The sequence below is a fragment of the Alligator sinensis genome, unplaced genomic scaffold (genome assembly GCF_000455745.1).
Source record: "Alligator sinensis unplaced genomic scaffold, ASM45574v1 scaffold222_1, whole genome shotgun sequence".
In the NCBI taxonomy this organism is placed as follows: domain Eukaryota; kingdom Metazoa; phylum Chordata; order Crocodylia; family Alligatoridae; genus Alligator; species Alligator sinensis.
Genome location: NW_005841912.1, coordinates 3,337,488 through 3,350,654, shown reverse-complemented (window position 1 = coordinate 3,350,654; position 13,167 = coordinate 3,337,488). Strand labels below are relative to the sequence as shown.

Here is a 13,167-nt window from a genome sequence, read left to right as displayed (position 1 = left end):
TTCCTGCTGTTTCTTTTGGAAAAACGTTTTACCTATATTATAAGCAAATAAATATATATTCATACAAATATGGCTTTGCAACCTTAATTTAAAAAACCAGGGGCATTGTAAATATTCTTATATTGCCTCATTACATGAAAAATAAATTTAGTAAAATAAAATGTTAATGAGAAACTAATTTTTATCTCCTTCAAAACAACCCCCCCCAAACCCCCCCCCAAAAACTTGCAACTTCCTGTTGTCTTTTACAAGTATATATTACCAATTTCAGATAAACTTATTTAATATAGAAATCAGCTAGATCCCTTTCCATCTCCTGCCATAAACAAAATCCTGTGACATTGACCCACAAATGTATTGGTTGGTATGCTTTTTAATAAGCAGATTTTCCTTCTTCAGCCTTTATAAAAAGAATCCAGACTATTTGGACAGTACAAGTAGATATCTATGAACAGAATGTACTTTCCAAGGGACGAAAAGCCAGACAGAGATGTATGCAGTGCGGTCTGCTTCCTGAGAGAGCAGAACTCTGAAAGGTTAAGTGAGTACACTAAGCAAAGCCTTTTGGCTATACTGCTCTAAAGGGCAAAACCCAGGGGAAGGTGACTCAGTGCAGAGCTGTATTATGATAAAATACATAGGAAAGATCCATAACGAACCACTGCAAATGCTTTAAAAATGTCTGGATTCTAAGTCATATTGCTGCTGCTGCTGTTTTTTTGTCTTTAATGCCTGTCATGGCAGAATCTGTATTGCTGTCTTCTCTGATCTGATCTGGCATTTACAAACACAGGTGTAACAATATTGCTTGAGAGTGGAGCCTCATGAACCCACTGTTGTTCCTTTTCACTGTTGCTGCCAGTGTAAAGAGACAGTTAGGCAGTGGAAAATCCTCCCCCTGTATACTGGAAATAATGAACCAGCAGCTTTGCTATAGATTATTCCCTTAAGATTCCCAGGAGGCTAAATGATGGAGAAAGGCTTACAGTAGCACAACCAAATTAATCACAAATGTCTCTTGACACACTCTTAGTAAACACTTAAGTTTAGGGCAAATGCTTAAATTTTGTCTTTAATCAATTTAGCACTTAAGAGGTCCTGTTGGGAATTTCCAGAACTTAATGAAGCTTGAAGAACTGCAAAAGGAAAATGGTTACATTTTTAGAAGCAAAAACACATTTTGTCTCTCTAATGAGATTTCATTTTGCCCAGTGCCTGAGCTGCCTTCTTGTGACTGATTGGTCCTATTAAGCCTGGAAAAATTCAGCAGTCTCCTTTACCTCTCAACTGAGTTATTGTCTCACATTTACTTTGGTTTGGATGGCATGAGAGAGAGAGATGTGACGCTCTTGCCTTTAGAGGCCATTTTACTTGCAAAAATATCACAGAGCAGTTCTTAGCTAAAGGAACATAGTTAGGAAAACAAACATCTTTGGGAGGGAAAGGTGTCATTTCACTATAGAGCCACCTGAAATAAATATAGAATGGTGGCCTGGGCAGATGATGTGCTTTGTGAACACAGAATATTTAAAGACTATTATGCTGAGATGTGATGAATACTAAGGACACATGGCATATTCAAAGACTACCGTGCCAAGGCTAAAAGTGTTCTGTTAGCATCTGTTTGTGTTCTAGGCTCAGTGGCTGGGTTTCATGGGATAATGGAGTCATGTGGCAATAATTAATCCAAATCACTCAAGTAGTTACAAGCCTATGGTAGTCTCATTCCTAGGAAAAATAACATATAGCAGGGGTTGGCAACATATAGCCTATGGGCCAGATCCAGCCTGTGGAGCTGGGGGGTCTCAGCAGTATTCTAGTAGTAGAGGTTCCAACACTTGTGCTGCATCTGGTTTGCTGGGAGCTTGCCCATGCCACGGCTGGGTTCTGGGGGTGAAGGCATATAGGGTTTATTGCTGTTCTAGAGGCCTGAGGAATAGAGAAAATATAAGTGATGTAGAGAGATGGTCCTGACATGGGAGAGTGTTCACTCATATGTGCTCTATAAAACAACACATTTTACGCTGTCCCTGTATGAATCTTACATGGGAGATGAGTCAATGGCTGGCAAAGGAAGCATGCATTAGTTTGTTTGTTTATTTCTTAGTTTTTCTGTATGAGTGAGGGCCAACCTTTTTGACAGGCATGCCACAAATTAGCCCCACAACCTCCTCAAATGCCACTCCTACCCCTTCCCCTACCTGTTGCCCAGCTTTCTGCTCCCTGACCTGTTTTCCATGCCTGTCCTGCTGTGCTCTGTTTTTTGTTGCCTGCTCTATCTGCTGCTGTATTGCCTATCCCCTCCCTGGTCTGCCACGTACTACACACGGACTCTACCTGTGCTATTTGGCCACCCCTATTCCATGTGGCGTTTTGTGAATGGTGAATAACTAGTGGTTCTCTCTCTCACTGGATGCATCTACACATGCATTTGATCTGGGATCTGTTTACTTGCGAGTAAACTAGTTGAGAGTAAATGCTCCCAGGTGGGCATCTACATGTGCAGAGATGTGGGAGCAGACTTACTGCTAATGGTAGCACTCCTGAAGCCCTACAATGGCCCCATGCTACCACCACCAGGGGGAGCTCTAGGCTCCCTCTTAGTGCTAGCCTAGAGGCTAGCAGGGAACACTAGGCCAGGAGACAGCTGTCTCCTGGCCTGGGCTAGTACATTACACTCTGCCCCTGGGGGATGCTTGCTGCCGAGGCAGGGGCAGGGGACTTGGAAAGAGCTGCAGGGGAGGGGCAGGTCCCAGCCCTCAACTTCAATCCACCAGTAGGATAGCTAGTAGCTAGCTTGCTGCTAGCTGCCCCATGGGTGGATTGAGCTAGGGGGCTGGGACCTACCCCACCCCTGCAGTTCTTCCCAAGCTCTGGGCCTCATGCACCTAATCGGGGCACGGGGATGGAACCTGCCCCTGACCAGGTCAGGTCCCAGCCCCTGCCCTACGCGCAAGGCAGAGTGTGGAAAGCCTGTTCCCTGCTCAGCCCCATGAGCTCAGAGCTGGTTGGGGAACAAACTGGGGGTGTCACATATCACCCTTCTCTGGAACCTACATGGAAAATCCTCAAACAATTGCAACCCGCACTAGAAGAAGATCCCATTCTTAAAGAGATCTTTCCAGAACCACCCATCCTAGCCATTAAACAAGCTCTGAATCTTGCTAACCTGATCACCAGAAGCAAACTCCCAGACCCATACCACACCCAATGGATCCAGACCATGACAGGACAAGAATTGCAAAACCTGCCAACACATCTCCATCACCCCCACAATAACTACACCCCACAACAGAGCCATCAGCATCCCTGGATCTTACAGCTGCACCTCCAGAAATGGAATATATCTCGTCCAGTGCACCAAACGCCCTGATGGAAAATACGTAGGAGAAACCAAACACAAAAAATTGTGGACTCAATATAGACATTGGATTTATGACACATTACAACCTGCCTGGTATCTGATTCACTAGGTACCTGCCAGACCTGACCTCTTTCATTTTCTTTCCCCCCAACTTTTCTTTCCTCCCCTCCCTTACTTTTCTGCCCTTTATCTGCCTGATTTCCAACTATTTGCCTCTTCATTGAAAGCTTCTTTTTAATGTTGTATTATTACCACTGGAGTGTTTCCCTTTGTCCCCCCAACCCGCTTTCTTCACTCTCCTTTCCCTGCTTTGCCTTTTGTCTTTCTAATTTCTACCTATTATATTTTCACTGAAATCCTGTCATACTTTTAGCTTCTCTCATTCATGTTTTCCTGATCTCCAGCTACTTCCATTTTCACAGCCAGCCTCTTTTCTACCTTATTTCCTATCACTGTTATATGTCTCCCTTTTGCCTTTCTCCCCCTGCTTTCTTCCCCCTCCCTTACTTGCTTTACCTTTTGTCTTTCTAATTTCTACCTATTTACATTCTCACTGACATCCTGCTGTACTTTTAGCTTCTCTTATTCCTTGGAGTCTCAGACCAGCAGAGACTCCGTATGCTTGACTGCGCCTGAAAGCTTGCCTAAAACTTTTTTCCAACTACTCAGTTGGTCCAATAAAAGATGTCACATCTACTCAAAGAACCTTACCTGCTTATGAGAACACCATGAAGTATAGATTTTGACTGACTCCTGGAAAACAGCTGCTAGTGGAATAAAGACCAAGAGAGGGCGGTGTTGTTTTGCTTATTTTTTTAAACCACTTTTGATTGTTACGCAGTTTAAAAAACCTTTAGAACCAAAAACGATCATCAAAACTCAGTATTGAGAACCTATGTACCAAGTTCCAGGGCAAGCTGAATAAAGGCTGCTAACACTTTACAGAATAAATGGACATTAATGTTGAAGTGCAGTGGAATTGCTAAACATCAGAAGAAATCATGGTGATTTATGTAGTTGCAACAAGCGCCAAAGGAACTGTTAATGTTTAGTTAATCTTTGTAAACAGGCAATGATTTTGTTACAAAGCCTGTTGGCTGGACTCTGGCAACCTGAAGTTAAATACTGGTGTAAAACTGGCAACTCTGCTGTAACATTTCGTTATTTTCATGGACAGTTTAAAAGTTCCTAAATCAAATTTACAAGAAAAACTTATAGGAGACATTTTTCAAAAGCATCTAAATTCTATTTTCAAAAGACGTCATTTAGCAATGAGATTTTTTTAAAGAACCTGTTTTCCTAAGGGAAGAGGAAAATGTAGGTATCTATTCTTATTTCCAGGTGCCTAACTAACTCCAAAATCCATTCCAAAGTTGCATTTTCAAAACAGCCTAACTAGGCATTTATGAGTATTCAGGTTTCTAAGCTGCTTTAGAAATTTTTACTCAGGTTCCTTCCCTAGAAGAATCATAGAAAGGTAGGCTTGGAAGGGACTTCCAGGGGTCATCTAGTCCAACCCCTTGCCTGAGGCAGCATCATCCCTGTCCAAACCATCTTATAAAATCCCATCGTCTAACCCTATTAACAAAACTACACAGACAACCCTGATACAACCACAAAACCTAATACCCTAACCTGCCACAGGTAAATCAGGATGACTGTGGCAGCCAACATCCAGCTTCTGTAAAAGGTTGTTAATATATGCTCAAGGGATCTAATGAAGAGGGCCATGTACCCCAGAACAGAGAAAGGTAATGCCCTCTCCCCCCAGTCAGTTTGTACCAATATGACAGTTGGGTAAAATTCCTTCCTGTCCCCAAATATAGAGATCAGTCTGACCCTAAATGGAGGTGCAAGACCCTCTAGCCAGGAACCTCTAGGTTTAAGTCCCAGCAGGAGAATTGGCACACCCCAGTCAAAATTCCCAGCCAAAGTTTAGGAGGAATCATATAGATTATAATAAGCCATGAAGTCAATTGACTCCTCATACTGCTGCCTGAATATAAATGCTGCCACCACTGCCAGGATGTCTGTTTTAAACTTGTGAGTGGACCGGAATCAAAGTGGGGGTGCAACTGCACCACTGCCCCTGGATCCACCCTTCCCGGATCTACCCCTGTCTCTGAGCATAATTGACAACTTCTTAGAGCACTTTGCTCCTCATGTGACTAAAGGAAAATAAGATTCCTTTTGGTCCTGGAATAACTTCTCATTTTTTAAAAACAAAACAAAATAAAACATAAATAAGTGCCACAAAGTCTAAAAAAAATTGATACCATTTTATTTTATAAGAATGTAAAAAGCCTAACTAAAATGACATGGGATTCAGAGAAAATTATATGACATAGCCACACCAAGCAGATAGCTGTGTCAGATTATTCTGTACAAAATGGTTATGCTACACAAACAAATATCCCCTTGTCACTAAGGACCTGATCCAAAGCCTATTAAAATCATTGAGATCAGGGCTTGGGTTAAGGCCCTAAAAGACTGCAAGGATATCTTAACAGCTCTGTCTGTCCTTTTCTTTCTCTATCTGCCCCCAAGATTTAGCACCCTATGCTTCCCCTTTGTAAAATGAAGAGTCACAGAGAAGCATGGTGGTGGCTTTTACATTCCCCTCTGTCATAGCACACAAATAGGAGGGAATGGACACAATTTACCAGCCAAATGAGACTAGGGAACACGTTTGGAAGAGAATGGCTGCCATTTGGATTTTTCCACCTTTAAACCAGCAGCATCCTCTTTGAAGAAACAACATTTGTTAGTGGGGTAAGAACATTTTCCAAAGTATGACTGTTTATCTGGGGCACACCTGAAGAGTAGCTACTTTAGGTTGCACCATTCAGAAATCATCATCGTTTCTGAATGAAAATCCTGTAGATCCTATTTCTACTGTTGTGAGCAGAATTAACATGTGATCCATAACTGTCTGTTCAAGGTGGGTCTATATCTTGTTTCTCCATATAGTCTACTCAGTCAGCTAAGATGTTTAAACTGCAACTTGCCCTTCTTTCATTAAGTCTTAAAATATCTTATATTTCTAAAACAGACCTTTCTCTTACTGCAAAGAGGGCCTGGGAACTTGTGGAAAAATCATGCCCTCATGCAGGGCCTTAGTGGTACCGGGGTACAGAGGTAGTTTGTTTGGCATCCATATTGTTAGGGGGAAGATCCTTTCTTCCTTGAAGACTCCACAATGCTTTAAAAAAAAGGGTAGGTACTCCAACATAATAACTGTATGCTGAGACCATTCTCACTGAGAAAGCTACCAATTTATGACCTGAAGCATATCTACTGTTCAACACTGCACAGAATCAGCACAAAGAAGCTGAAGACTGAAGCAAAAAAAAAAAGCCAAAAGCCAGCCAACAAACAAACAACATTTTTTTTCATCTGAAGTTTTAGTGAGAACCTTTGGATTTCAGGGTATAAATGTTCTGAGCTGGATGATGTCATGATACGAAGATTGTCACCTCAGTTCTTGTGAAAATTGCTATAGTGACTGTAGTGGCTGCCAGGGTCAGGATCTCAACTTTGTGTCTTATGTCAGTCAGGTGGTTACAAACTGCCTTTTTCTGGCAATTTTAAAAATCTGTTCACGTCAACAGGGGTGTGACACTGATTTAGGAAAACATAAGTAGAAAGTAATGCTTGCTTTGTAGAGAGACAAGGTTCTTTGGGTAAATCTGATTTCTTTTATTAGACCAACTCAGAATTCTTTTTTGCAAGCTTTCGGGTGCAAATACTCTTTGTCAGGCTGAGGAAGCATCTGCTGTTGGTGTGTGCACTCTTCCTGGAAGGAATGAACAGTAAAGAAGCCAGAGGCTGGTATGTATGCAAGAGACCCAGTCTGTGAAAATGTAAATTGAGGAGTCAACGGGTGAGAGACAGATTGCGGGTGGGGGAAAGGGGAATGAATGTAGCTGGTAAATAGTGGAGAGGTACCTGGGGAGTCAGATGTCAGGCAGGTTATAATGTGTCATAAATCCAATGTCTATATTTAGTCCCTGATTTAGTTCATGGTTTGTAGACAGGGTTTCTGTTGAAAGAGTATCTGTACAGGACAATTCCCTCCCTTTCCAGTCTCTGCATCACAGGAACTTCCTTTCTTCAAAACTCATTGCTGCTGTAGATCAGCTCATAGGTTCACTATTGAGCACCACAGGGACCATGCCTGCTTACTCCACAAATACTCCCTGGCCCTGGGAATTTAACTCAACTATCTTGTATGCTTTTAAAGGGCGCTAGTATCAGGGCTGGCCCTAAATGGCTTTTCTGTTTCTTTGTGGGCATGATATAAATACTATCAAGTAAATATACTGATTATAAGACTGGCACTTCAGGTGATTAGTGCAGGCTGGCAAGCAGTGACTGTTTGAAGAAGGGAAATTTGGAAAAATGCAGAATGGTACAGTTTAGACTCCTTGGTTCTTTCAGATTTTGGTCTTCCTCCTGAGACTGTTAATGAGATGAACCCTAGTGGTAATCATGTCAGATTACTATATTATAAATGCTATATGGAGACTGAGGCCCAGCCATGGGAGATATTAAAACCAAATAGTCATATTAGCAATAGCATCTATCAGTAGTTTTGGGTGCAATATAACTCTACAGTATTTTCACTTTCATAAACTATTTTTTGGGGGGCGGGGGAATGAAGGTGGGGAGGTGATAACTGACAGAGTTTGTTGGTATAACTTTGGATCTTTGCATCTAACCCTGTTGAACAGAGAACAAAGTAAGATTTTGTATATTTGCACTGCCCTGTTTAATGTATTTTTGTAAATCAAATGATAGTGAAATATGCTATATTGGAACCCTAGAGAAACCATGATCTCCCTCGACACCAGCAAGAGACAAGGCCCTGAATAAGTCTTCCTCTTTTTCCAGAGAGCAGGTGCAGCCAGACCAACCATAGTCCTGTAAGCTCTTCTTTTATATCACCCAACGGTGTGCATCAGTCTGATTTGGAGGAACCATTTCCACATCTTTGATAACAATCTCAACCCTTGTACCTAATTAAACCTTTGTTTCCCTGCCTGACACTTCTTATAAGGGTAGAAATTCTGATGGTGGTGGTTTTTTGGTTTTAGGTAGATGTTATAAATAGGCAAGTTGGCAACATGGTCATTTAGGCCATGTTGTCTAACCGCTGTCAATTCATAATGGACTGGATCCTCAGCTGATATAAACTGCTAAACTTTTGTTATTCCATTGATTTCAGTATAGCTATGCCCATTTACACCATCTGATGAACAGCCCCAATAGGTTCAGTTCACTTCCAATCACTGGCCATGTATTTAAAGTCAATTTGAGATGAAAATTCCCCTTTTTGTTCTAGCCATACCAAGACTATTTCTGTCTTTCATTCTTTGTGTTAGTGTAAGAAATGTAACTACACTGAAAGCCCAATTAAAGATGCAGTTCACTAACACTTTTTAATAAGCAATAATGATTCTGTTTTTATGCCAAACTGATGTGATACTGTGTCAATCAATAGAATTTAAAAGTAAGTTTAAAACTTAATTGTAAAAGTTTGTATTGCTGCTTGTTCTTGAGAATTAAATACTGGCTTACCTTTCTATGCATTTCCTATGTGTACCTCAGGGTCTGCCACATCTTCCTTTCCAGCTGAAAGAAGTATTTCCTTTGATTTCAAGGGGAATTGGATGTGGCCTTCACAATGGAACATTTCACAGGAAAAACACACAGTGTAAGCCATCTTACCTCTCTGTAGAGCATGACCCAAAGATAAAGCCAGCAGCAGGACTAGGACTCCTTTCATTTTGTAATTGTTCTGGGTATAAAGGGGAAATTATTAAATCACTTGCATTCCTTCTGCAGACTGCTTCCTGAAATGTACCACTGCAAAGGTTATCCTGTCACTTATATCACATTACTGAAAAAATATCTGATAAATGATTAATTTTTATCTCTGCTAGGCCAAGGATGCTTGCCCTTTGTTTCCATACCTAAATTAAACAATTTGCAAATACAAATAGACATCCATTGATGATATCCAAAATCAAGGCAATTTTTAATGATTAACTCTGTAGACTGGGATGCCAGCCATATGATTCTGGTAATTTCTTTCTCCTCCCTGGCTTTTAATTAAAATGGAATAGGACTATAAAAAAGGTGCATGTGGAGAAGCCTACACCCTGCATATCACTTCATTGCCCAGCAACATTAATCTGAAGTGTTGTATGGATATTAGTTGATCCTCCCAACACCACATGAAGAAGTTGTGATGGATGCCCACTGTCAACCACAGTGTCATTAGAGCATAAAAACAACTGGCTGCAAGTGCTGCATAGACCATAAGACAGCAAGCTCTTTTCTCACTAGTTCTAAGGGTTAGAGAGTTGAAGGATGCACAGGTATACCTACAAGGAATAATATAACAATAATTTTTACCCAAAGAGCAGGGGTAAGCAGCGAAGGATAGAAGTCAAATTAAGAGCGCATGCCAGCTTCAGCAGTTTAATAGTTACTTGTGTCTCACACCTCTGAACATTTTATTAAGCTATTCCTCTAAAGGGGGAATTTTATTGCTCATCTTTTTAGTTACAGTTTCTTAAACAAACAAAATTTACCATGAGAATTTAGCTGCTACAAAGACTCAGTAATCAGTGGGCATATCTACATGCTTATTAATGCACTTTTGCTACTGTGCATTGAAGTTAGTACCTCTAATATGAGGTACTAGATAAAGGTGCAGTAGCTGTGCTAATGCCAGTAAGCAAAGATGAATATGTTTTTTTGTGAGGCTTACTGTGCAGTAGACTCATTCTACTGCACATTAGCGGATTAGCACGGTTTTTGCCAGGATGCGCTAATGCGTGGTAGAACAGTCCACTGTGCATTAAGGCATCTCATGTAGACATGCCCAGTTAGTTGCCTGTAGACAGTGCCTTTCAACACAAGTGCTTAACGAAGTCAAACAGTTATTTTGCCCACCACTGAAACACAGCCAGCATGGTATCTTGGCTGGTAAGTTGCTTAAGTGCTCACAGAACACTACAACTCACTTAGGGCATAAGTAAAGTTTATGTTTAACATTATAAAACAAATTTAAGATGCTGCCCAAAGACCTCTGGAGTCAATGGTGACACTTCCATCCACCTATGCACTCCATATATAAATATACTCTCTTTGTCTAAGTATCTCATAATCTTTAGCATATATATCTTCACAATATCACTCTAAGGTAGAGAAATGCTAATTGCTCCATAGTTTAGAAATGGACTGAGGCACAGAGGAATTAGGGTATTTCTATACCAGGGTAGCAGGGTGTTCAGCTTCATGGCTGAAGACATAAGCCTGACAACCTACTCCCACCCTGGAAATGAATTAGGTGAGGATGTCAGGGGGGAAACCCAAAGTTACTGCTCTAAAGCATGCTTGAAACCCAGGTTTTGAGCATGGTGCCATGGTGACTGCCCTGTGTTCTCACTGCTTGGTGTCTGGGGCTGAAATGCATGAAGGAGGACTGAGTGGGTGGGGCTTATATCTCTGGCAGTATGACTGAATATCCTGCTGCTTTAGACCAAACTGACTTACCCAAAGCCACATAGTGGAGGAGCTGGACACACATCTCACAAGACTCAGGAAAGTAGTCTAGTCATTGCATTCTTCTTAAAATTAGCCTGCAATTTGAGTCTATGACTTCTTGCACACAAAAGCAGCAGTGTTTCTACTAAAACATTGCATAGCTGGTCCTTAAACAGCTCAGTGGAGGGAAAACACTGCTTCCACTTGAGGATCCAGAATGCCTTTAAGATACAACCTTGCCCCAAAATGGAAATTTCCCAGGACACTGCAGCTAACTCTGTCATCCTGAAAGGTATGCCAAAGGATCATTATGGCCACAACTAGTCAAAACCTTATTTTTTGGAGGTCACTGACAATAGTATTGTCCTAGGTCAATTCTGCTATTCTGAAGAAATCTGGAGCAGCATGTCCCCACAACAAAACCTTAAATAGTCATTGTTCCTAAGTAAAGTAAGAGGTGGCTTTGCAGAGATCTTTGGGGAACTGCCATTATAACACATTGTTTCCAGTGCTGGGCAAACCTCAAAGGCTTTGAAGGCTCACTTGGCATATGCCTGCATACATATCCAGGAGTCTCCAAGTTTCTTTGACCTAGCAACTAGGCTGAAACAGTGAAATAGAAGGGTGGATACTAAGGGTATATCTACATTGAGTCCCACATGCTTCCTGAAAGGGATATGCCCACACATACCATGCCCACTGTAATGATCATCAGGTTTAATAAACACAGGCACACACAAATGAGAAGGACTAAACCACAAAATTTAATGGTGGAGCAGTAGGCAACCTCTACAGACCCACTCTCTCTCTCTAAATAACTAACTAACTAGCTACTCCCTATCTCAGGGACCATTTCCCAATTCCCAGCTTCTTTAGACTCCTGTTAGGGAGAATATCTAAATCATGACTTCTATCACTACACTCACCAACTTCTGCTTATATATGCCAAACCCACAAATGTATCAGGAGAGCTACTGTGGGGGTGGGGGTGAAGAGGGGTGACATTGCTTCTGTTATTTTTTTTTTAAATATACTCCCCTTGTGTTTATGGCCCCTAACAACATTCACCTCCTCCTGCAGTGCATCCCACAGGCAGTCCTACTCTTTGGGTAGGGTCTCAAAGACTCCCTCCTCTGTCAGCTGCTCAACATGGGCAGCCATGAAGTCATTGATCACCATCAGGTTGTGCAAAATGAATACTGGGCAGGACCTAGGACTGCCTGCCTTGACCTCTGGCATGCTGGAGCCAGACTGGTGTAGCTATGTTGGGTATTACCGGGGCAGGAATGGGAAGCCTGCTGATAAACCCCTTTAACAGGTACCTTACAGTGAAGCTGAGTTGAGCAGCCCCTGAGAGCCCTCTGGCTGTACTCAGAGACTGGACATCCAGAATATAGATGCCCAGATTAGAGGACAAGAGTGGGGCCAGCTTGGTTGTCTAAAAATCTGGATGCCCAAACTGCAAGAAAATAGCACTTCAGCTGAGTTGTCTATATAACACATTTTGTCTGTGGATAGATACCTGCAGTGGTCAAAGTGGCTGTGAGGGACTTGTGCAGGATGCTTTGTTTTGCACAGACTCTTGTGTGCTTGCTGTGTGTGCTGGTAGCCTGTGTAGCCCATACTTTTTGAGCAGAGACTCATCTCTATACTGGCATGTTGTCCCCCTGATTCTCCTGCCCTGCTGTACTTCTGGGAAGTGTGATGGTCCCCCATCACCTTTTTCACCCAGGGTGCTAGCCTTTCGGACTGGGGCTGTTTCCTGGCAGTCAGTACTGTGCACACCCTCCCTTAGCACTGGCCTGCCTGGCTGTGCTGGAGCAGCATGCCTTGTCTGTGCTATGAGCTAAAAGAGGGATCTGTCTGGCTTGGTGCCTGGCAGTGAGTGCTAAGGATCCTGGAATTAGCAGAGGGGCTGCCCTAGATGCCCCTGTCCTGCATAGCAAATCCATGTCCTTGGATGTCTTACTGGCCAGAGAAGGGAAATGCCCATGAGAGACCCCATTGTTAAGAGACAGCCATGCTGCCCAGGGGTACCTGGAGCTTTCCTGAGACAGGAATCCTTCCTTCTATAGCTGCTGTCCACAGGTCTGCTCTGCAACCTACCTACTGGCCTTGTGCTGCTGAGCAGCTTTTGCTGTCCCTCAGAGGTGTCAGTGCCTGAGGGAAGCAGGGTGCTGCAACTCTCACTCTGGCCCCATAATACATTTCCCGAGTCTGCTTTTTCACCTCCTTTTTGCAGATCT

At 42.3% G+C, this 13,167-nt stretch overlaps 1 protein-coding gene across 3 annotated transcripts in view; it reads right to left on the bottom strand.

The window, feature by feature from the left end:
* Positions 1–9,240, bottom strand: part of GC (GC, vitamin D binding protein) — a 36,982-nt gene extending 27,742 nt beyond the window's left edge. Inside the window, exons 1-2 of one of the 3 annotated variants that reach the window (XM_025198067.1) lie at positions 9,095–9,221; positions 8,945–9,014 (exon numbers count right to left, since the gene is read on the bottom strand). Coding sequence is in view for 1 of the 3 variants with exons in the window: in XM_006018771.3 (XP_006018833.1) it covers positions 9,095–9,152 (58 nt within the window). In the remaining 2 variants the exon portion in view is untranslated. Of the gene's footprint in view, positions 1–8,944; positions 9,015–9,094 lie in introns of all 3 variants that reach the window. The other 2 variants (XM_025198068.1, XM_006018771.3) reach the window with 2 other exon arrangements.
* Between the last annotated feature and the right edge of the window lie 3,927 nt (positions 9,241–13,167).